The 21544-nt window shown below is 44.1% G+C and overlaps 1 protein-coding gene across 1 annotated transcript; it reads left to right on the top strand.

Annotated features, from left to right (window-relative positions):
* The first annotated feature begins 484 nt into the window (after positions 1-484).
* On the top strand, positions 485-8219 carry LOC144328920 (CD209 antigen-like protein C). Its single transcript, XM_077934584.1, has 5 exons — positions 485-584; positions 1128-1289; positions 2177-2263; positions 6875-7026; positions 8106-8219. Exons 1-5 carry the CDS (start codon positions 485-487, stop codon positions 8217-8219), a joined length of 615 nt encoding a protein of 204 aa, XP_077790710.1.
* Positions 8220-21544: the final 13325 nt, after the last annotated feature.

Genomic DNA, 21544 nt, shown 5'->3' with positions numbered 1-21544 from the left:
GCCATGACACTGCTGCTTTTCCTTCTATGTAAGTACATAATTAGCATACTTTGCAACTAATGTCATGTGCTTTGCTTAAATGCCAATAGCATTTCCAAAAAGAGATGGCAGGATCCACCTTCCATTTATCCCTTTCATCTCTCTTTGATATCAGGGGTTGAGTTACATCTGTCATTCATTGAGAGCAATGACACTGTTTTGTTCTCCCTGAATAAGTGAGTTCCAGTTCTTGGAACAGAAGCACAGTCTGTAGTCTGTAGCGTAGGTCTCATGCCAAGCTTGCAAGAAGCACAGGCTGACACAAGTCCCTGGAACACCCTGGACAATTCCCTTTCCCAGTTGCCATTCTCTGCTCCTTTCCCAACTAATCCTTATTTGCTGTGGGAGAGTCCCCATTCCTGGTCCTCGCCACCCTGCCCTCTGCTAGGGCTCCAGTCCCTTGAAGGAAAGTGCTTGGGGAAAACAGGCTGCAGAGGATAAGGCCATGGCCAATTGGGTGGGTCCAGAGCCTACTGAAATATCAAGATATATGCAGGCCCTTTTTCAGCCGAAATTCATCAGGACTCTGTTCCAGACCCTCTCAGGTGGGCTCTGTTGCTAATCTAAGAGAACAAGGGAGATATTCAAGGTGAGTTTGGCACTTCTTTCTCCAGAAAAATAGCACTGGCTAAATGAACACATGACCTATTTGTAAACCTAGTTCATTTTTAAATGGCACTCCAAAGTAAGCAAATCTCAGGGGGAGGGAACCAAATGATCCAAGACTTTACATATTTTGAGCATACGGCAGGGCATGAGGCAGCTTGGCAAATGCAAGTCTCTAGGACAAAGAGGACAGGTGTATCTAGACACCAAAAAATCTAAAGCTTTCAAAGGAAGGCCAACCATCTGAGGACAGAAGCAACAGGCCAAATGGAAACAGGACTTCAGAGCACCAGGGCAGCCACAATCAAGGGACAGGAAACATCAATATAAGGGCTGGGAGCAGAAAATAGAAGTCATATTCATGTTTTTGTTGATTTGATTTTTTATTCACTCTTCTCCCTAAGCTCCCAGGGCACATTACAAGTCAGCATTTAAAATGCAATGTTAAAAGCAGTTTGAAACCAAGTATCCCCCTCCCCCAGGTCACCAGACTAGTAAGCTAGAACAGAATTTCTTCATTTCTTTTCTACCTACCTCCTCCTTAGATCAGAAGGAATTGAAAAAAAGAGCTGATTTTCAAGTGGGATTGGAAATGATTCGAACCTTTGTTGTTGGGATTGATTCAACCTATAAGGACAAGGATGGTAAGCATTTTATATACAAATCCTCACTTTTGCTAGAACATGTTTAATTTAAATGGACTTCAATTCCAGTAGTTCCCTTTGGGATTCATATTGTGTGAGCAAAATATTCAGTGAAACTCATCACCCAACAGAGTTTATCACTTTTTCACTGCTCAGCATAAAGAAAAGCAGGTGGTTGTGATTCTCACATCTCCCCACTAGAAATGCTGTCCTTCCCCATCACACTGTAATTCACAATGCTTGTGCTAGTGCTAGATTTTAGCACTGGCACAAGGGAACTTTGCCCGCACTTCTCCCTGCATGCCATCACCAAAGCTGCTCTGCAGGGTGGGGAGAAACTTCAAAACAGAATGGAGGGAAAGGGGCAGAAGATTGCATTGCACAAGGAGAAATTCCTGAGCTTACAGAACGCCATCTTTAGAACTATGTGGAATGCAACCCAATATTCATCAGGAAAAGAGTTTGGGTGCCTGTATTTTCTTAGATTTCAGAAAGCATAATTGAAAACTGTAAAGTAATCTTTGCATATTTGGCTTTACTGTGTGACTCAGTGGGGAATTGTTTTGTGACCCTGTGATTCCCAGCAGAAAAGGAGGACAAAGGAGGGGAACATTAGAGATACTTCATGAGCCACTTTCAATATGAGAATAGGATAGTGGATTGCATGGGTCTTTGGTCTGATCCAGCTGCAGGGGTCTTCTGAGGCTTTCCATTGGTGATCTCAGCCAAAGAGAATCAAGTCTGCCCTCATATTCATAAGAACCCCATCCTGGAGTTCTGCTTCTTGTTTCAGGCTAAAGTGTTTTAAAATGTTTAGAAATGCTTTCTTAATATTTGCAGATTGTTATTTCAGATACTCCTGCCTTAAACTGTTTCAAATCTTTTAGACTTCCAAATACTCGCTGTAGTTCAAAACTTATCAGAGGAAGTGCGGCATCTTGCCATCAAAAATGATAAACTGCAAAAGGAAATTGGTAAGCTACCCTACGATGCTGAAGAATTGTAGTGCAGTGGGATCCTGCCCTGATTCTGCCCCAGCTGAAAGCCCCTCCTCTACCTGAAAACTCTTAGAGCCAGAGCAGAGAGCTGTCCTCCTTTTCAGGTCAGCTAAAAGACCTGTCCTTTACTATATCCATCCATGGAAGAGAGATTCTTGAACAGCACATCTGAGGCAACCTCTGACAACTTGGTCAGAGAGACTGCTGGGCAGTGGGGTGATTGGTGCAACAACAAAATCTCTCTTGTTTCACAAGCCCATCATCAGAAAGAAGCCCTCAAGCCTACTCACATAGTGAATTGGTTCATTGGCATGTGGGATAAAATACCTGCAGACCATAGCAACTCTCACTCTACCCACAGGCCTGTTTTGGTGCCACAGCAAGAAAAAGCAGAGAAGGGGAATGATTTCTGAAATATTCTATGATTGGATATCATGTACCAAATCAGAACACAGCTGCTCAGAATCCTTAGTCCGGACTCAAGCTCAGGAAAACACAGACCACTGAATACATAACACCCTTCTCCCTTAGGGATGAACACTCATCCCTGTCAACACAAATATTCATCAAAGTGGTGTGGGCAGTGCCTCACCCACTGAGATGGGTGAAGCTCATCCCCTGGGTTGTTGGGGATCCTGATGGAGCTGGAGCTGGTGTCATGGGTGACACTGGTGTCATTGCCTCCACACTGTTTGGTGTTGCAGTGTTGGGGCCCCATTCCTCAGCTCTACCCTGGGCCGCAGGTTCTCATCAGGCACATCAGCCTGTGAGTCAGGCTGATTGTTCACCTGGTGTTCTGGCATGGTAGCAGTGGCTGGCGCTGGGGATCAACGTATTGATCAATAGACAGGCATCAACGTATTTAGTCCACATGCCGGCAGTGGACCTGAACATCTGGTGTGGCAAGCTTGTCGCCCCGGTAACAGCAGTGGAGATAAACACAGGGTGATCTCCATAGTTTGGGATGTAGACAGGGTCATCAGGTGTGAAGGACCTGGGGGCCGCTGGAGCCCCTTGGCCAGGAGGCCGATCAGATGCAAGATTTGGGTGCAGCCAATCCAGGAGTGATGCCAGCTTCTGGTTTAGAAGGAGCTCTGCTGGGCTTCAACCTGTGGCAATGCAGGGTTTGAGGTGCTGCTGCAGCAGGAAATCAACTAAGCTCTTGTTCCAGTCCCCCTGGGCAATCTGGGTGAGGGATTCCTTGGTGGTCCTCACCATTCTCTAAGCCTGTCCATTCGTTGATGGGTGGAACGGTGCTGCTGTGACATGCCGGTTGTTGGCCAGGAACTTCTGGAACTCGGCTGACATGAACAGTACTCCATGATCTGACATGATGGTGTCTGGCAGGCCATGTAGGGTGAAGAAAGACCCACAGCAGGGCCCAGATGACGATCCTGGAGGTCATTGCTGAGACGGGCACCACCTTGAGCCACTTTGACAAGGAGTCCACAATGATCAAGAATGTCTGACCTTGGCATGGACCAGCAAAATTGATGTGGAGTCTTGACCATGGTGTGCATGTCATCTCCTACCTTTAGATTGGGGCCTGAGGCATGGATGGTCAGGACTCTTGTCAGGCCTGGCAGTGCTGGACCCAATCTTCTACTGCTGCATTACTGCCTGGCCACCAGATGTAGCTACTGGCCAGAGCTTCCATATGGACAATACCTTGGTGACTGACATGGAGAGCCTCCAGCACTCTGGTCCACAGCTTAGCAGGGATCATGACCCAGTTTCCCCACAGAAGTCATCCCTTGTGAACTGACAGCTCATGTTGCTGGGAGACAAATGGGGAGAATTCTGCATCAAGGTGATCTGCTGGGCACCCCCTCCACATCCAGTTGAGGACACAGGAGATGGACACATGAGTGTATGGTGACATCCATGGCATGGAGCGGCACCTGGGGAAGAGCCTCCAGCAGCATCACACTGTGGGCTGGGGACGGGTCGACGTCTATGTCTGGTAATGGCAGGTAGCTTAGGGCATCTGCGTGGCCCAGGCTCTTGCCAGGAACGTTGTGCAGCATGTAGTCATATGCCCTGAGAAAGATGGACCACCTTAGCATCCTCAGGGACAGGACCTGGGGCGTCTTCTAATCAGCAGCAAAAAGGCCCAGCAGAGGCATGTGGTCACTTATGATAATGAAGTGGTGGCCATAGGTGTAGTCATGGAACTTCTTTACTTCTGCTACGATAGCAAGGGCCTCCTTGTCAATCTGGACATAATTGCATTCCGTAGATGACAAAGTTCTGCAGTAGAACGCATTGGGGGCCTCTCACCCATCTGGCTACTGGTGGCTGAGGACTGCGCCAGTTCCATATGGGGAGGTGTGACAGGCAAGCACAACAAGCTTGGTCTCATCAAAATGGGTAAGGACTCATCAGGGGAGAGCAGCCGTTTGACAGCATTGAAAGCAGCATTCTGAGCATGGCCCCAGATCCAAGGAGATTTCTTGTCCAAAAGCCAGTGCAGGTCCTCCACGATTGCAGCCTTGTGTGGAAGAAAGGAATGGTGCGACTGGATAGCATGTATTGAGTCAGAATCCCAGGGTTCAGAATCCTTCGTTCAGACTCAAGGCAGGCAAACACAAAGCACTGAATAGATATTAGCTAAAGTGATTATAAAATTGTTTATAAAGCTTTAGATGCGAAAGCAAAGACGGGGAACGAATGCAAATTGCATCACTTGTGCATAAAAACAAGCGAAGTATGGTCAGCACGAAAACACACATTTTGTGGAAGTTGTATACAGTGGTACCTCGCAAGACAAAATTAATTCGTTCCACGAGTTTTGTTGTCTTGCGATTTTTTTCGTCTTGCGAAGCCCGGTGTCGGGAAAGTTTTGGAAAAGCTTCAAAAATCACCAAAGTCTTTAAAAACCTCAAAAAAGGCTACCACACCGCGTTCTATGAGTTGCTCCTCGAAGTCAAGTCACAACTGTATTAACGGTGTTAAGAAAAAGGAAACAAACTTGCAAGACGTTTCCGTCTTGCAAAGCAAGCCCATAGGGAAAATCGTCTTGTGAAGCAGCTCAAAAAACAAAAAACCCTTTCGTCTAGCGAGTTTTTTGTCTTGCGAGGCATTCGTCTTGCGAGGTTCCACTGTAATGCCATTTCCCCTCTTTTTCTTTGACCTTGGGAAATATGATTGCCTTTAAAGACATTATGCCAAAACCAGACCTAAACCCTGATTGAAATGGATCTGGAAAATCAGTTTCCTCCAAGAGCACCCGGATCTGGTCCACGACCACCCACTCAAGAACCTTGCCCAGGAAGGTGAGCTTAGCAACTGATGGACTGTTACTTAGATTTTTCTGAGCCCAGGGAACAACAACAACAACAATTTATTTATATTCTGCCGATCAGGCTGGGTTTCTTAAGGAGTGATTTTACCACTGCCTCTGCTCTGGACACCCTTTAAGATTTATCTGCTGTAACAGAAGGGTCATGAAGGGTCAATTTTATCCTCAAAATACTTTGCAAACAAATCACGGAAAGCGGCTTTCAGTTCTACCATCTCCTTCAGGCCAGACTGTAGCAGGCCCTACTCCACCCAGGAAAGCTCTGCTGGATGGCACAATGGAGGAAGCTAAGCAACACTTCTTTGTAGCCTTCACTGCCACTTGGTAGGCTTGAGGGTGAGCCCTCACCAGTGTTCAATTGCATTCAACCAGATTTTTCCTCCACACACGTTCAAGCCATTTCCCAGCTTCTTTCTTTGCCCTAACCTCTGCAGTATACCAGGGGGCCAAACAGGCTGAATGCAGTGGGAGAGGGAGCTCAGGACCAATCGTGTCAATGGCCCAAGCCAAGATGTCAAGGAAAAAAAACAACTATCTGACTTTCAGAAGACATCTGTTCAGGGAAGTTTTTAATGGTTAGATTCCAGTTGTGTTTTATTTTGTTGGAATTCACCCAGAGTAGCTGAGGAAAACCCAGTTAGATGGGCAGCATATTAAAAAGTATCATGGTCGTCGTCGTCATCATCATCTTTATCCAGTTGTTCCACAGTTTGGCCAAAACTTGGCAGGAGCACCACCCACTTTCAGATGAGCTGGAAAATCCCCCAGAGGCATTTGGAAGCCCACTGGAACCATCCTGTCAGCTCAGGCAGGGAGACTGCTGGGCAGCAAACCAGGTGGTAAACGAGCAGAATCCCTCATCTGTCCCAGTTGCCCACTCTAGATTGCCCTCCCCACCTCCGCAACTGGACAGTTAGCCTAGAGAGAGAAAGAGAATTTGGATAAACCACAGCTACTCCCCCTCTCCATCCTTCAAGTCTGCCCTGATGCTGCCCGAAGTATCCAGGTGGAAACAAGTAGGTGAGGTTCTTGACTGTGCTCCCTGTTCCAGCTATGCCCACCCAGGTATTTACTGCAGCATCAGCATCAGCATGGGCTGATGAGTTAATGTTGTTCTTTTTTTAAAGATTTCTGAGCTTCCTAGATTAATATATGTTATCATGTGCCCAGAGAAATGAACTTCACAAAAGTAATTGAAATCTGCACAGACATACAAGGTGGTTCCCCTTAGATTCCTTATCTTGTTTTCTTTTTCTCTTCTTCCTCCATACCTGGCTGACTCAAAGACATCATCTCTAAAAATGTGAATGATGGTTGGGTTTTCTTTGCAACGGCATACTATTGGTTTTCCCATGGGCCACAATCATGGATGAATTCCAAAAATCTTTGTGAGAAGGAAGGCGCCAAGCTCCTTTCTCTGAAAACAGCAGTAGAACAGGTGAGCATCAAAGCCGAGTATTGAAAAGGTAGGGGATCTCCTTGAGTCAAAGGGCTCCTATCATCACTATCCATTTAAGAAGGTACAATCCACCTGTATGCAGGCAATACAGCAACTCCAACAGTCAAGCCAAGGGGTGGGTGGGGCAGGGAACAGCTGCTACCATCTGGGGCTAACTAAGGTTTCTTGGAGCTGCTGAGCTCCAATAGAATGAAGCTGGCAGTCAGGAAGGAGATCTTGAAGGAGGAGGAGGAGGAGTTACTTGAGAGTCATCTATCCCCTGGATTGCCTGTAAATTCTTCCTCTGCTCTTTGAGATGTACTGAGTGCTTAAAAAAAAGGCTTCCCTCACCACCCTAACCCTCTGGCATGAGGGTATCATGGAGATGACTCTAGAGGAGCTTGGAAGGTATATCCATCTCCCAGCCCTTAACCAAGGCAGAGGGGCTACTGGGATGCTGCAGGGCACAGACATAGGTGAGACCCCATCGTCATCCCATCAAGCATACCACAACCAGACTGATTCCAGTGTCTCTGGAACCAACCATCAAACATGGATGCAGAAATTGGAGTATTTGAGACACAGGCTCACTGTCCCGCTAGGTGGTTCCAAGATGAACTGTTCTATGGCACAGTCTTTTACAGTATCTGGAAATTTTAACTCTGTGTCATGACTGGAAGACATATGTAGCCAGTCTCGGTGAGGGCAGGTGAAGCTGCCCTTCACTACAATATTTCCTCTTTGGGATGCTTCCTTGATTCCATCATCATCATCATCATAACGTGGATCAGGGGGACAATAGCACATCCTCAGTACAAAATTATTCTTGGTGCTTGATGCAACCATACTTGGAATACCATAGTTTTGATCACTGCTTCCTCCAAAAATATGGATTTGGCTTTCAAAGGTGACACCTGTGTCTTTTGAAATGTGTTTGTTTTATGCCTGTTGAATGTTTGTAAAGCGCTATAGTAGCTCAGAGAAAGGGACATTGTCTAGAAAGGCTTTGAGAGAACTGCCTTGCTCCTCATTCCTACTGAAAATTTTCTGGTTTTTCTTTCTTCCCACCCCTACCCTAGCGCTTTGTGGTGAATGAAGTAAAAGCCCGAAGAAAGCTTTTTTGGATTGGACTCTTTAAAGACAACAAAGCGAAATGGAGATGGCTGTCAGGAATAGAGGCTTTAGTCACGTAAGTTTCTGCAGAAACATATGTTAATGGCATGCATTCCAAGAAGTTGCAGATTCTGTTTATGTAATTGATCCTTTCCCTCTCCAAATATATTTTGCCATGCACTTTTCTCTACTACCAAAGACCTACATATGTACTCCTCCACATCATTGCCCAGATGAGCGGCTGCTGCTTCTCACTAGGTTGCAGAGGCAGGAAGGCTCCTCTTCCTGCTTCTCTAACCTAGTGAATGTGGTGATTTGGAAGAGGCTGAAGGCATGCTTTTAAATGGTTTGTGCTGCTTAGTTTAGCTTCAAAAGGACTTGCAGGAACCTAAAGCTGAGCAACACTGTCAGCTGGCAGTTTAAGACAGTTCATGGTTCCCTTTAAGTATCTAACAACTCTTTTCAGCTTGTGTTGATGGATGTACAAGGTCAGAGTAAGATCTCACTCATCCACAGTTTGGTAGTAGAACAGAGAACTGGACTGGCATTTATTACCAAGACTGCATTAACAGAGGGCTGCTTTCAATTTTGCAAGGTCTCCTGGAACAAAATCCAATGACATTCATCTCTATTGATGCACCCAATACCAACCACGAATCCTTTTTGGCAGAGGTATTGAGTAAACTTTACAAACGGGCAATGGGGTTGTATCATACTAGCTGGGAAATTAAACCCTGTATGCCAGTGGTTCCCAGTTAGCTAAGTACTGCAGACCCCTTGTTTTTCAAAAGCCACGCCATGGGCCACCCTACCTTTGAACATTTTAATATATCTGTGGCAGTTTTTGTTATAACAAAAAAAATTCCTTCCAGTAGCACCTTAAAGACCAACTAAGTTAGTTCTTGGTATGAGCTTTCGTGTGCATGCACACTTCTTCAGATACACTGAAACAGAAGTTGCCAGATCCTTCTATATAGTGAGAAGGTGGGGAGGGGTATTACTCAGAAGGGTGGTGGGAATGGGTGATTGGCAGATAGCTGTGATGAGCCTGTTGACGACTCTTAACGACTGTAATAGGTCTTACAGGAAAAAGCAAGGGGTGAGAAGGTGAAAAATGGCTTTGTCATGTATAATGAGATAAGAATCCAATGTCTTTGTTCAGACCAGGTCTCTCCATGGTTTTAAGTTTGGTAATGAGTTGCAATTCAGCAGCTTCTCTTTCCAGTCTATTTCTGAAATTCCTTTGTAGTAAAACAGCTACTTTGAGATCTTGTATAGAATGTCCTGGGAGATTGAAGTGTTCTCCTACTGGTTTCTCTATCTTGTGATTCTTGATGTCAGATTTATGTCCGTTTATTCTTTGGCCTAAGGTTTGGCCTGTTTGTCCAATATAGAGAGTTGAAGGACACTGTTGGCATTTGATGGCATACACAATGTTAGACAATGAGCAATTAAATAGTCCTGAGATGGTATGTGTGATGTTGTTGGGGCCAGTAATGGTGTTGTCCGGGTGTATGTGGCAGCAAAGTTGGCATCTGGGTTTATTGCAGGCTCTGGTGACTATGGCAGACCAACACGGCTACCTATCTGTAACTGGAGTTTTTGTTATGTGAATGACACCATGGAGCCCCTGAGTGGGTGGTCCATGGACCACCAATTGGGAACCACTACTGTATGTGATCTTAGACTTGATCAAAGGGCAGATCTCACCCGAACATCTCATGGGTGTAAAAAAATCCACCTACTGCACCATTACTAGTAATATCAATTTAATAGATTCACAGAGAGCTAAAAATGAGGGAGTTATAGAATACATTTATCACAGAATTTTAGTGCTGTGTAGTGGGACTTGATTCAGTACACAATGGACACTGTAAAATGCAAGTGACAATAAGAGTGAGGCTAGAGTGATATCTTTGTCAACTATGGGTAATTGATTAAAGTAAACTTAGAACCATCATGTTAGATTTAGATAAGATATATATGTGAGAAATATCATATCATTTCAATCAACCCTATAATGGCTTTGTGGTTATAGATTATATTTTGCAATTCATTTGAGGACATAGCTATGTTTGTTTCTGTATAGTGTCATTGCTCTCCTCATGCATGGGGTGGGTGATGGATGTGAGATGAGGTGGATGAAGGCGGATGCAAATCTAACATGGTTTTAATATGCTCAGAACAATCACTACTGTGCTAACTCTGCTATGAGAGAGTAAGGATCTCTCTTCCAACACTCTTTCTCCAACACCCACAACGGTCCAGAGCAGATCTGAGGAGGATGTGGGTGTATATGGAAAGGGGAGCGGGCCAGTTCTGTTGCACAAATGGAAATCCTGGCAATAGCAGAAGTACTGCATTGGATATTTCCCAAACTAAATTGACTGAAAGTTCTTGTGTGTACCTCTGAGCCTTCCAAAGTCACACCCTCAGTTTTTTGTAGGTTACTATGAGAAATCACTTCATGTGAAAAGAAAAGAGACAGTCTTAACCCACAGTTGTTGTTGGGATTTTGAATACGTGCAGCTTCACACAGAGTCAATTAGGAGTTGGCCAACAGCCAAGGCAATGTAAAGGAGTAAAATCTGCCTGGAGATATAGAGGCCTGGAAACAGCTCCCTCATTGGTCAAGCTCACTCATGGGAATAATGATTTATGGCCTATTGACTGGAATGTGTTAGTAGAGCGTTGAGAGTTGAGTGTTAGTGTAAGAGTCATGTGGTGAGAGAGCTAAAGATCCATGTTGTGCTCTGTTCCTGTAAATAGTAACTTGAAGTCCACTGTACATAATAAACACCTATAAGTAACATGTAACTGATTCCTGCTTCGTCCATCCTGCCTGCAACTGATTGCTTTCGTGAACTCTGCGTATACTCTGCTAAGGTCCTGCAACAAGTTAGAAAGTTGCGAAACACCAATAGTTGTTGTTGTTGTTTTTCTTACATGGTTAAAGGTAAAGGTACCCCTGCCCGTACGGGCCAGTCGTGTCCGACTCTAGGGTTGTGTGCCCATCTCAATTAAGAGGCCGGGGGCCAGCGCTGTCCGGAGACACTTCCGGGTCACGTGGCCAGCGTGACGAAGCTGCTCTGGGGAGCCTGCACCAGCGCAGCACACAGAAACGCCGTTTACCTTCCCGCTATAAAGCGGTCCCTATTTATCTACTTGCACCCGGGGGTGCTGTCGAACTGCTAGGTTGGCAGGCACTGGGACCGAGCAACGGGAGCTCACCCCGTCGTGGGAATTCGAACTGCCGACCATGCGATTGGCAAGTCCTAGGCGCTGAGGTTTTACCCACAGCGCCACCCGTGTCCCACCCTTACATGGTTAGAATTCTAAAATATGGGGAGAAAATCCAACCATAATGCAGTAAAGATGGAAATGAGATTAACTTCAACTGGTTCCTTCAGATGGAAGATGAATGACACCTTATTAAGAGATCAAGAGATTGTCAAGAAGGCCCAAAAGAACCTGCAGGACTATTTTGAAGTAAACTTGAAAACTACAGTGGAAAAAAGAACAATCTGGGACGCAAGTAAAGCGGTGATGAGGGGGTTTCTGATACAACAGAATGCAATAAAAAAGAGAACCCAAAATGAGAAAAAAGATAGAATTTTGGAGAAAATAAAAGAAGGAGAGAGAAAATTAAGATCGAAACCAAAGTCACAGGAGATTCTGAGAGAAATTAAATTATATCAAGTACAATATATGAAATTGATAAATCAGGAAGTCGAATGGAAAATCAAACAAATGAGACAAAAGACTTTTGAATCGGCTAATAAATGTGGAAAACTGCTAGCATGGCAGTTGAAAAAAAGACAGAAGCTGAATACGGTCACCAATCTTGAGATTGAGGGGAGAAACATCCAGAATCCTGTGGAGATTAGAAAATGCTTCCAGAGATACTTCAAACAACTTTACACCCAGGGGCCGCAGAAAGAGACTGATTTAGACCAATTTTTAAGAACTAATGGATTACAAAAACTATCTCAAGAAAACAAGACAATATTGAATCATAAGATAACGGAACAGGAGATTGAAGGTGCCATTCAGAACATGCAATTGGGCAAGTCTCCAGGGCCGGACGGGTTAACCTCCAAGTATTATAAGACTTTGAAAGACTATCTAATTCAACCATTAAAGGAGGTGTGCAACGAGATTATGGAGGGGAAGAAGGCACCGGAGTCGTGGAAAGAAGCTTTCATCACACTTATACCAAAATCTGAAGCTGAAAAGACACAACTCAAGAACTACCGTCCCATCTCCCTTTTAAATGTGGATTATAAAATTTTTGCAGACATTTTGGCTAACAGATTAAAAAGAGTGTTAAATGAAGTGATACCAGGTCGGCTTCCTCCCAGGCAGACATTTGTCTGACAACACAAGGAACATTATTGATATTCTGGAGTTACTGCAAACGAACACTAATACAAGAGCAGTTTTGATTTTTATTGATGCGGAGAAGGCCTTTGACAATATCTCTTGGAGTTTTATGAAGAAAAATCTTAAGGGAATGGGAGTGGGACGGGGGTTTGAAAATGGTATAGACGCAATCTATTCAGAACAAAAAGCAAAATTGATAGTTAATAATGTGGTGCCAGAAGAGTTTAAAATTGAAAAAGGAACACGACAGGGTTGCCCTATCTCTCCATTGCTATTTATTTCGGTCCTGGAGGTGCTCTTGAACATGATTAGGAGGGACCAGTTGATTAAAGGAATCCAGGTCGGAGCTAAACAATATAAATTCAAGGCCTTTGCAGATGACCTGGTTTTGACATTACAGGAGCCAGAATCTAGTACGAAAAGGGTTTTAGAACTGATTCAAGAATTTGGTCAGGTGGCAGGATTTAAATTAAACAAGCAAAAAACTAAGGTTTTGGAGAAAAATTTGACAACAATGGAAAAAGAAAGGTTTCAGAAGGAGACAGACTTAAATGTGGTGAAGAAGGTGAAATACCTAGGGATTAATATGACGGCCAAAAATTTGAATTTATTTAAAGATAATTATGAGAAATGCTGGTCAGAGGTTAAAAAAGATTTAGAAATTTGGTCAAAATTGAAGCTTTCCTTGTTGGGTCGAATTGCTGCCATAAAGATGAATGTATTGCCCAAAATGCTGTTTTTGTTTCAAACTTTGCAGATTGTGGACAGGATGGACTGTTTCAAGGGGTGGCAGAGAGATATTTCTAAGTTTGTCTAGCAGGGCAAAAAGCCCAGAATAAAATTTAAAATATTGACTGATGCCAAAGAAAGAGGGGGGTTTGCCCTGCCAGACATGAAGTTGTATTATGAATCAGCAGCATTCTGCTGGTTGAAAGACTGGCTACTTCTTGAGAACACTGACGTTTTGGATTTGGAAGGGTTCAACAATGGGTTTGGGTGGCATGCATATCTGTGGTACGACAAGGTCAAGGTTCATAAAGCGTTCAAAAACCATATTGTCAGGAAAGCAGTGTTTAATGTCTGGACAAGATATAAAGATTTATTAGAAAACAAGACCCCAAGGTGGTTATCACCTATGGAAGCTAAGGCTCGTAAAAGACTCAATATGGAGGCCAAGTGGCCGAAATATTGGGAGATATTAGAACAAAATGGAGACACATTGAGATTGCAGAGTTTTGAGAAACTAAAAGATAAAGTGCGAGATTGGCTACATTACTATCAAATTAGAGAGGTTTTTAATATGGATAAAAAAATAGGCTTCCAGGTGGAAAAATCGAAATTAGAAACAGAATTGTTAGAACCTAAAACTAAGGTACTTTCAAGAATGTATAACTTGCTGTTAAAATGGAACACTCAGGATGAAACGGTCAAATCAGCTATGATTAAGTGGGCGCAAGATATTGGTTATAACATTATGTTTGCAGACTGGGAACAGTTATGGACCACTGGTGTGAAATTTACGGCATGTAATGCCTTAAAAGAAAACATTATGAAAATGATATATAGGTGGTACATGACACCAGTCAAGCTTGCAAAAGTATATCATTTGCCTGATAACAAATGTTGGAAATGTAAAGAAACTGAGGGAACATTCTTTCACCTTTGGTGGACGTGCCCAAAGGTCAAGGCTTTCTGGGAAATGATCTATAATGAACTGAAAAAGGTATTTAAATATACCTTTCTTAAGAAACCAGAGGCCTTTCTTTTGGGCATTGTCGGCCAATTGGTGTCTAAGAAGGACAGAATTTTCTTTATGTACGCAACAACAGCAGCAAGAATACTCATCGCAAAGTACTGGAAGACACAAGATTTGCCCACTCTGGAAGAATGGCAGATGCAAGTGATAGACTACATGGAATTGGCATAAATGACTGGCAGAATCCGAGACCTGGGAGAAGAGTTAGTAGAAGAGGATTGGAAGAAGTTCAAAGACTACCTGCAAAAACATTGCAAAATGTATGAATGTTTAAATGATGCACAGGCTGTAAAGATAATATGGCATCAGTGACATAGTTGAAAGGAATATGTAAAAAATGTTTTAAAGAAATAAGGGTGAAAAAATTGAATGATATTATGTCAAAGTCAAACTAAATGACACAAAGGGATTAAGTTATAAAGAATAGGTAAAAATGGATTTAAAGGGAAAGGAAAAATTGGAGACATAATAGGTTGAAAAGTATAATATAGAATAAGATTTGAAAGAAGGTAAAGTACTGCTGAATATGAGTGTGTAAAAGGGAACACAGAAAAGGGAGGTGTGAGGAAGTCAGAAAAGAAGGTTATAAAAACAATAAGTAAAAAATTGGATTTTTATGTTTTTTAATGTTTTTCTTCTTTTTACCTTTTTTGGTGTTTTTTATTGTATTTTTCTGTTTTTGTTTGATTGTGATGATGTGTTTCTTTTTTTGGTTGATTGTGAAGTTTGTTTTACTATTCAAAATTCCAATAAATATACTTTAAAAAAAATATATATGGGGAGAAAAATCCATCACACTTGTGAGTGGATGTTAAGAGAGAAAGAGCTGAACATCTTTTTAATGATAGAAGGCAAGGGGAGCGGGTGAAGAAGTAGACATCCAATCTTGATTCATCAAGGCTGATATTTCTCTTCTTTTCAGCTTCTGGAAATGGGGTGAGCCAAATAGAGCCGCGAGGCACGACTGTGGTGTATTGACCTTTAATTGCCGCGAAAGTTGCTGGGCAGCATTAAACTGTGAGCAAGTGACACAGTATATTTGCAAGAAGGTGCCGAATAATGCTTGGCTCTAAGAAGACACTTTCAAGATGAATGAAACTGGATCTCATGATCACTACACAAAAACAAAACCAAGAGATCACCCCACCCTGCTGTTTTAATGCACAATCCACACTCTGCCATCTAGATTATGGGACTCTTTGGCATCAACCCTCAAAAACACCATGAAAAGACCTTATTCTGCAAGCTCAAACGTAGATGGCTACAAAAATAGAGAATGGAAGGGTCCAGTCATAGCCTGTTTTCTGTTTCATGTATTTATTTGCAATGCATACCAATATTTGTTTCCTTACTCTGTGTGTTTGATGCCCCATTGCCCCTTCTGATCTCCATCGCCACTACCTTACAAGGCACATAAGTACAACCCTGCATGCCAGGCAATGACAATGGGGGCCACCCAGCACCTGGTGTCCCTTTCTAGCAGTCTAATCACAAATACAACTTTGGCTTCATCACTGGGAAATTCCGATGCCCTTATTCTCATGTAGAGTTAACACTGGGCAACAAACACAGTGAACTGCTCTCGATTTCTTCAGAACTTGGCAGGGGGCAAGACTGGGGTCCACACCAGTGTGGGCACAGCACTGGCAGCATGTGCTGCTCTTTTCATGGCATTCAAATGGCAGGGGTGGAGCAAGGAAGCTCCACCCTGCATAATCGATCACAAGACTTGATCCACAGAAAGCTCCTCCCCAGAACAGGCAGGATGACACTAGGACTCTGAGCTGTTAACCCTGTAAGCTCTGATTCCCCTCACACTCCCTCTCGTCCTGTGCTGCTCGGGGCTTGTAAGTATCACCACTTACCCCAAAACCAAACCTTCACAGAACTCCCCATGACGCTGGAAGCTCAAAGGAAGCTCAAAGGAATCTGCCAGGTTCTTCTGGCTTGGGAAGTACTGCAACTTCACCAAGCCTGTCTGGACACTCTGACACACATTCTGGAAACGTATGTCCAGATGTAATGGTGTCCGGCACACTTCCCTGTGCCAAATGTGAGCCTTAAGCTTTCTTCCTGGCTCCAAGCAGAGTTTTGCAGCAGCGGTTAGTGCTTTGTGTGGGTGATAAATCAAAGTCTGTTCGCAGGCTTCTTGCTATCTAAGAAGGCTTTAATTAGGTACAGAAAAACATCATAAATCAGCCCGGAGGACCAGCGGACATCCTCTCCGGCTCAACAGCTAAAAGCGAAAGTAACTTACACACAAAGAAAGATTCCTGTATGTGAACAAAACCACGCCTCAGAATGTGAGACTTCACACAGAACTGTTTAACCCTGTAAGTTCTGATTCTCCTCACAGTTTGGTTCTGGCCTTAAACTGCCCAGACTCTGCTGACTTCAGACAGGGTTGATTGCCCTCCCAAACAGTGATGGGCAAGCAACACTCCCCACAGATTTCTTGAACCAGACATCTGTAGAACTCCTGTTCCCAGCACAGGTCTGACAGTGCACTGAACTCAGCTTCAGTAGAGGACAGTGCAATGAGACTCTGCTTCCGGGACTTCCTCCCAACTAGATATTCCCCAAACATTATTACCATCCCAGATACAGACTTCCTGTCATCCAGATTCGCCCAGTTGCTATCTGCTCAGCACGTGAGCTTGGCGTCACCTGTAGCTGACAGCTTAAGGCAAAAGTCTTTGGTATCTTGCAGGTGACGCAGGACCCGTTTAATACCATTCCAGGCTTGCACACTTGGACTTGTAGCTTCCCTGCTCCACTGGGAAAGATACAGCAGACTACCCAGAGCTGACTGAAAGTTCTCAGCTTTCTCAAACTCAGTGCATTCCGCTAGCTGACTGTCTTTCACGTAGCTTGTCTCCATGGGTGTTCTAACCCCTGCACAATCAGACATTCTGAACTTCTCAAGCAACTGCTCAATCTTGCCTTTCTGACTGAGCAAGAAGCTTCCATCTTCAGACCTGTCTATCTGTACCCCTAGGTAAACTCACTGAACCCAGGTTCTTGAGTTGGAAACGTTTTCCAAGCTCTTTGGCAAACTTCTGCACCTTGAGACATGAATTATGTCATCCACAAAAACCAAAACCAGTTCTTGTGACTCTCCTGACCCTTTTAGGTACAGACAGCTGTAAATAAATACTTCTAGAGTAAAAGAGAAGCTGAGTGCAGTCTCTGATTTACGCACACTTTGCACGCACAGAAAGTCACTTTGCTGTGTTTTACTCTGCTGTGCTCAGATTTCTGAAGGAGCAGAAATGTGCAATGGAAGCCTGCAGGACCTCCACCCTTCACCATTTACAGCAGTACTAAATCAGCCAGTGTCTGGCATGAAAACATCCTCCACGCTGGACAAAACCGAAAGTCAGACAGAACAAAGAAACCAGCTTCTCCAGGATAAAGAGGAACCATTGATGAGCACCCATTGGTTTCGGTCAGTCAGCCAGTTACAAATCCACTGAGTGGTAGCATAGTCAAGACCGCATTTTACCAGCTTCTTTACAAGTATATCATGGGGCACCTTGTCGAATGCCTTGCTGAAATCAAGGTAGGCTACATCCACTGCGTTCCCTTCATCTACCAGGCTTGTAATTCTGTCAAAAAATGAGATCAGGTTAGTCTGACATGACTTATTTTTCAGAAATCCATGCTGACTATTGGTGATCACAGCATTCCTTTCTAGGTGCTCACAGACTGTTTGCTTAATGAGCTGCTCCAGAATCTTCCCTGGTATTGATGTCAGACTGACTGGGCGATAATTATTTGGGTCCTCTCTTTTCCCCTTTTTGAAAATAGGGACAACATTTGCCCTCCTCCAGTCTGCCGGGACTTCGCCTGTTCTCCAGGAATTCTCAAAGATGACTGCCAGTGGTTCTGAGATCACATCTGACAATTCTTTTAATACTCTTGGATGCAGTTCGTCTGGCCCTGGAGACTTGAATACATCTAAACTAGCCAAGTATTCTTGTACTAGGAGACTTGAATACATCTAAACTAGCCAAGTATTCTTGTACTAGGGAAGGAGGTCAATAGGTACATAGAGGAAAGATTTAAAGAAAGAGACAAAGAATTGTAATGAAAATTTATTTTACTTTTATGTTGTGTATCGATGTTTTTTGATATTGTTGATTTGTTTTCTTTTGGTTATTTAAACGAAAATCAATAAAAAGAATTTTTAAAAAAACAACAAACTGCTGATTAAAGAATTGGAGAAATTTCTGGATACCAAGGAAGATGAGATGGAGAAGCAAATTGAGAGGGCACACAGCACTAAATCAGCATCTGCAAGAGCAAGGAAAGTTCCAGGAGATTGCTTAGTTCAATTCTCTACAAGAACCATACAGGGCAAGATTTTGCAAACTCAGAACAACCTACAGACTGACATCCAAAGGATTACAAGTGAAAGAAATCCCAACTAGACTCCTAAATAAAAGGAAAGACTACAAATTCCTAGCAAATGCTTTGAGAAAACCCAGCGTGTTGGGAGTTCCCTCAAGGACTGAGCTTTCAATTCAGAATGAAATTATTTTGAGCAACAGAAGAACAAAAATGTGTTAGCTTCAGGTTTCTATTTTATACTTTGTGTAATGTTAGAAACAAACGAGCAGTTCAGAGAGTGAAGATATAACGTCTTATAAAAGCAATATGGGAAGCCACAGAAAAATAAGAATGGTAACATATGATGTTCTTAACATGCATTATGTGAAAACTGGGGGGGGGGATTAATAGAATTGTTTTTATGCATACATGAAATAGACCTTCCAAATAGGCAAAGGCACTTCTATAGAGGATGTTCCATCTTTCTCCAAATCCTGCCTTAGCCCTACTATCTTTGAACTTAGCCTTGGGTTCCACCCTGTGGTAGGGTTGCCATACATCTGGGTTTTCCCAGACACATCTCCTTTTTCAGGGTCTACATCCCCATCCTTGAGGATTTTTAGAATTTGCCAAAATTTCGGGCGGGGGGGTTCTTTTCTTCCTTTGGTACCAAGACAAGCCCCAAAGGAGCATATTTGTGCTTGGGAACTCCCACTCCAGGAGCGTGACATAGAACACCTGTGCCCCGGGAAGTGGTGTGTCTGGGAGCTTTCCTTCCTAGCCAGAGAGTGTGCATGCGCAAGGCAAGTCCAATGTGCCCTCATCCCACAACCCTGCCAGAACCATCGCTCTCTCTACTGGCTCCCTTGGACCTGACATGGGAACCGAGAGAAGGCAGAAGCACAGCTGGCCTCAATCTTTTGTTTCATGTTTCCGCCCTCCTACGTTTCTCAGCAGCTGCAAGCGAAGAAGTTAAGGGAGCTCTTTTTCCACACCGGATGCTTCAACCAGTGCCCAGTAGCGAAGGCAGAATAGCCAAGGCTTTTTCATGGGAGTCTCACCCACCGCACATTAACTTGCAGTGTTTGTTTGGGGAAGGGGTACTTGATTCACCCCCAGTGGAGCCTGCTGCTGTGCAAAAGCCCTAGCTACACCATTGGTGCAGCAGTGTGCCCAAGTTCACACAAAGAGGCTCCAGGAAGAGGAGGCATCCAGTACACCGGGGAAAGGAGGAGGAAAGCAGCAGCAGCTGCTGTGCTTTCGAAGAAAGCGCCAACCATGCTGACGCCCCCACTGGCAGGCTGGGCAGGGCAGGGCTGGCCAGGAGGATGGCAGGTGGAGCAGTCCCACTGTGCTCAGCATCCTGCCTCCTTTGCCCACTCACTAGCCACCCCACTCGAGCTTTCTCTCACCACAAGTGCTCCTTCACAACACCCATCTCTCTCTCTCTCTCTCTCTCTCTCTCTCTCTCTCTCTCTCTCTCATTCCCCTCCCTTCTCTCCAAGCTCCATCGCCTGCCCCACCTTTGTTTTTTTCACGCTGTCAGTTGCTCCTTTGAAAAAGCATCTCCTCTTCATACATTCATTTATTCTTTCTCCCCCCTCCCCCTCCCCACTCAGTTCAATGCTGCAAGTGCTTGCTTAGAATGAATTTGGTGGGACTAAAGAAACCTGCATAGGAGACTTCCGGGTTAGCGCCATCGGCAATGGCGGAGTTCCTCTAACCGGGAGGAACCCACTCCGCAAAAATCGGGTCTTGCTGCCACGGCGAAGGCGGAGACCCTTCAAAAATCCCAGGCGGACGAAGCCTGGGAACGTGGGATTCAGCTGACACCAGGAGCGCCCCCCCCCCCTACTCGCAGGGAAACCCTTTTATGGGGGTGCAAAGCGACGTGGGGTGAGCGGCGCGGTGTTTTGAATCGACCGCTACTTTTGCGGAGTGAAGCCGCACAGCCGTTTCCGGAGAGCGCTGACTTTTTCCTGTGGACAATTGGACTCTAAACAAGTACCCGTAAGTAGAAATGGAAAATTGGATTAAGAAACATCTTAATTTGGCACCGAAGCGGGAAGGTTCAAAACAGGAAGTCCGCCTTCCGCTTTTGTAAATAGACTGAAGCAAAAACCTTGCAAGCTAAAGTCTGGAAAGTCGTTTATAAAGGTCTAAATTTCCTTCATTTATAACCACCAAAACCCCCTTGGAAGCAGGAGAGGGGGGGGACTTTGACTGTTCAAGCCTGCAGGAGAGAGAGTAAAGAAAGATAAGTTTCCACCGTCTCAAACCTGGGAACAGGGTGTCAGAGACAGAAATTTTGGGGGATGTTCATTGACTGTGAATGGAACATTTTTGACAGATAGCTAAAAAAGAGAAACAAACTGATTCCAGTGTTGCCTTTTGCATTCAAAAGAAACAAAATATTTGAAAAATGAAAGTAACTTTCCTTTGTTGGACTTGCTTTAAAAAGATGGATACAAATAGAAATTGTCTCCTCTAGAGGGAGCTTGTTAAATTGTTGCTGCAGTTTACTTGGGGATTTTACAGCTGGGAGATTAAGATCGTGGGACCAGTCTCTTGACCTTGAATAAAAATGTGTTTGGAGGAAGTTTTGGTGCTTGCTTTTTGCAAGACAAGCGCTTTGTTGGAGCAGATGCATGAGAAGATGGATTTGATGACTGAGAAGATGGATCTGATGACTGTTGTAGTCAGTAACTTCGGACAAACAGTGAATACTTATACAGAAACCATTCAGGGACCAACTCAGGAACCTGCTTTGACAGGGCAAGTGCAAGTGCAGAAGATAGTGGAGGAGGTTGCTGTTGCACCTCAAGTAATACAAATGGAGAGACCTGAGGCCCTGCAGGAGCATAAGCTGTTGTTTTTGAAGATTGAATTTGGAGTGGGCCAGGGGGAGTCTGGAGCTGTGGGGGCTCTTAATCT

Source organism: Podarcis muralis, chromosome 9, assembly GCF_964188315.1.
Source record: "Podarcis muralis chromosome 9, rPodMur119.hap1.1, whole genome shotgun sequence".
NCBI lineage: Eukaryota > Metazoa > Chordata > Lepidosauria > Squamata > Lacertidae > Podarcis > Podarcis muralis.
Note: the sequence above shows the minus strand (reverse complement) of the source record. Positions and strands in the feature narration are given on the sequence as shown.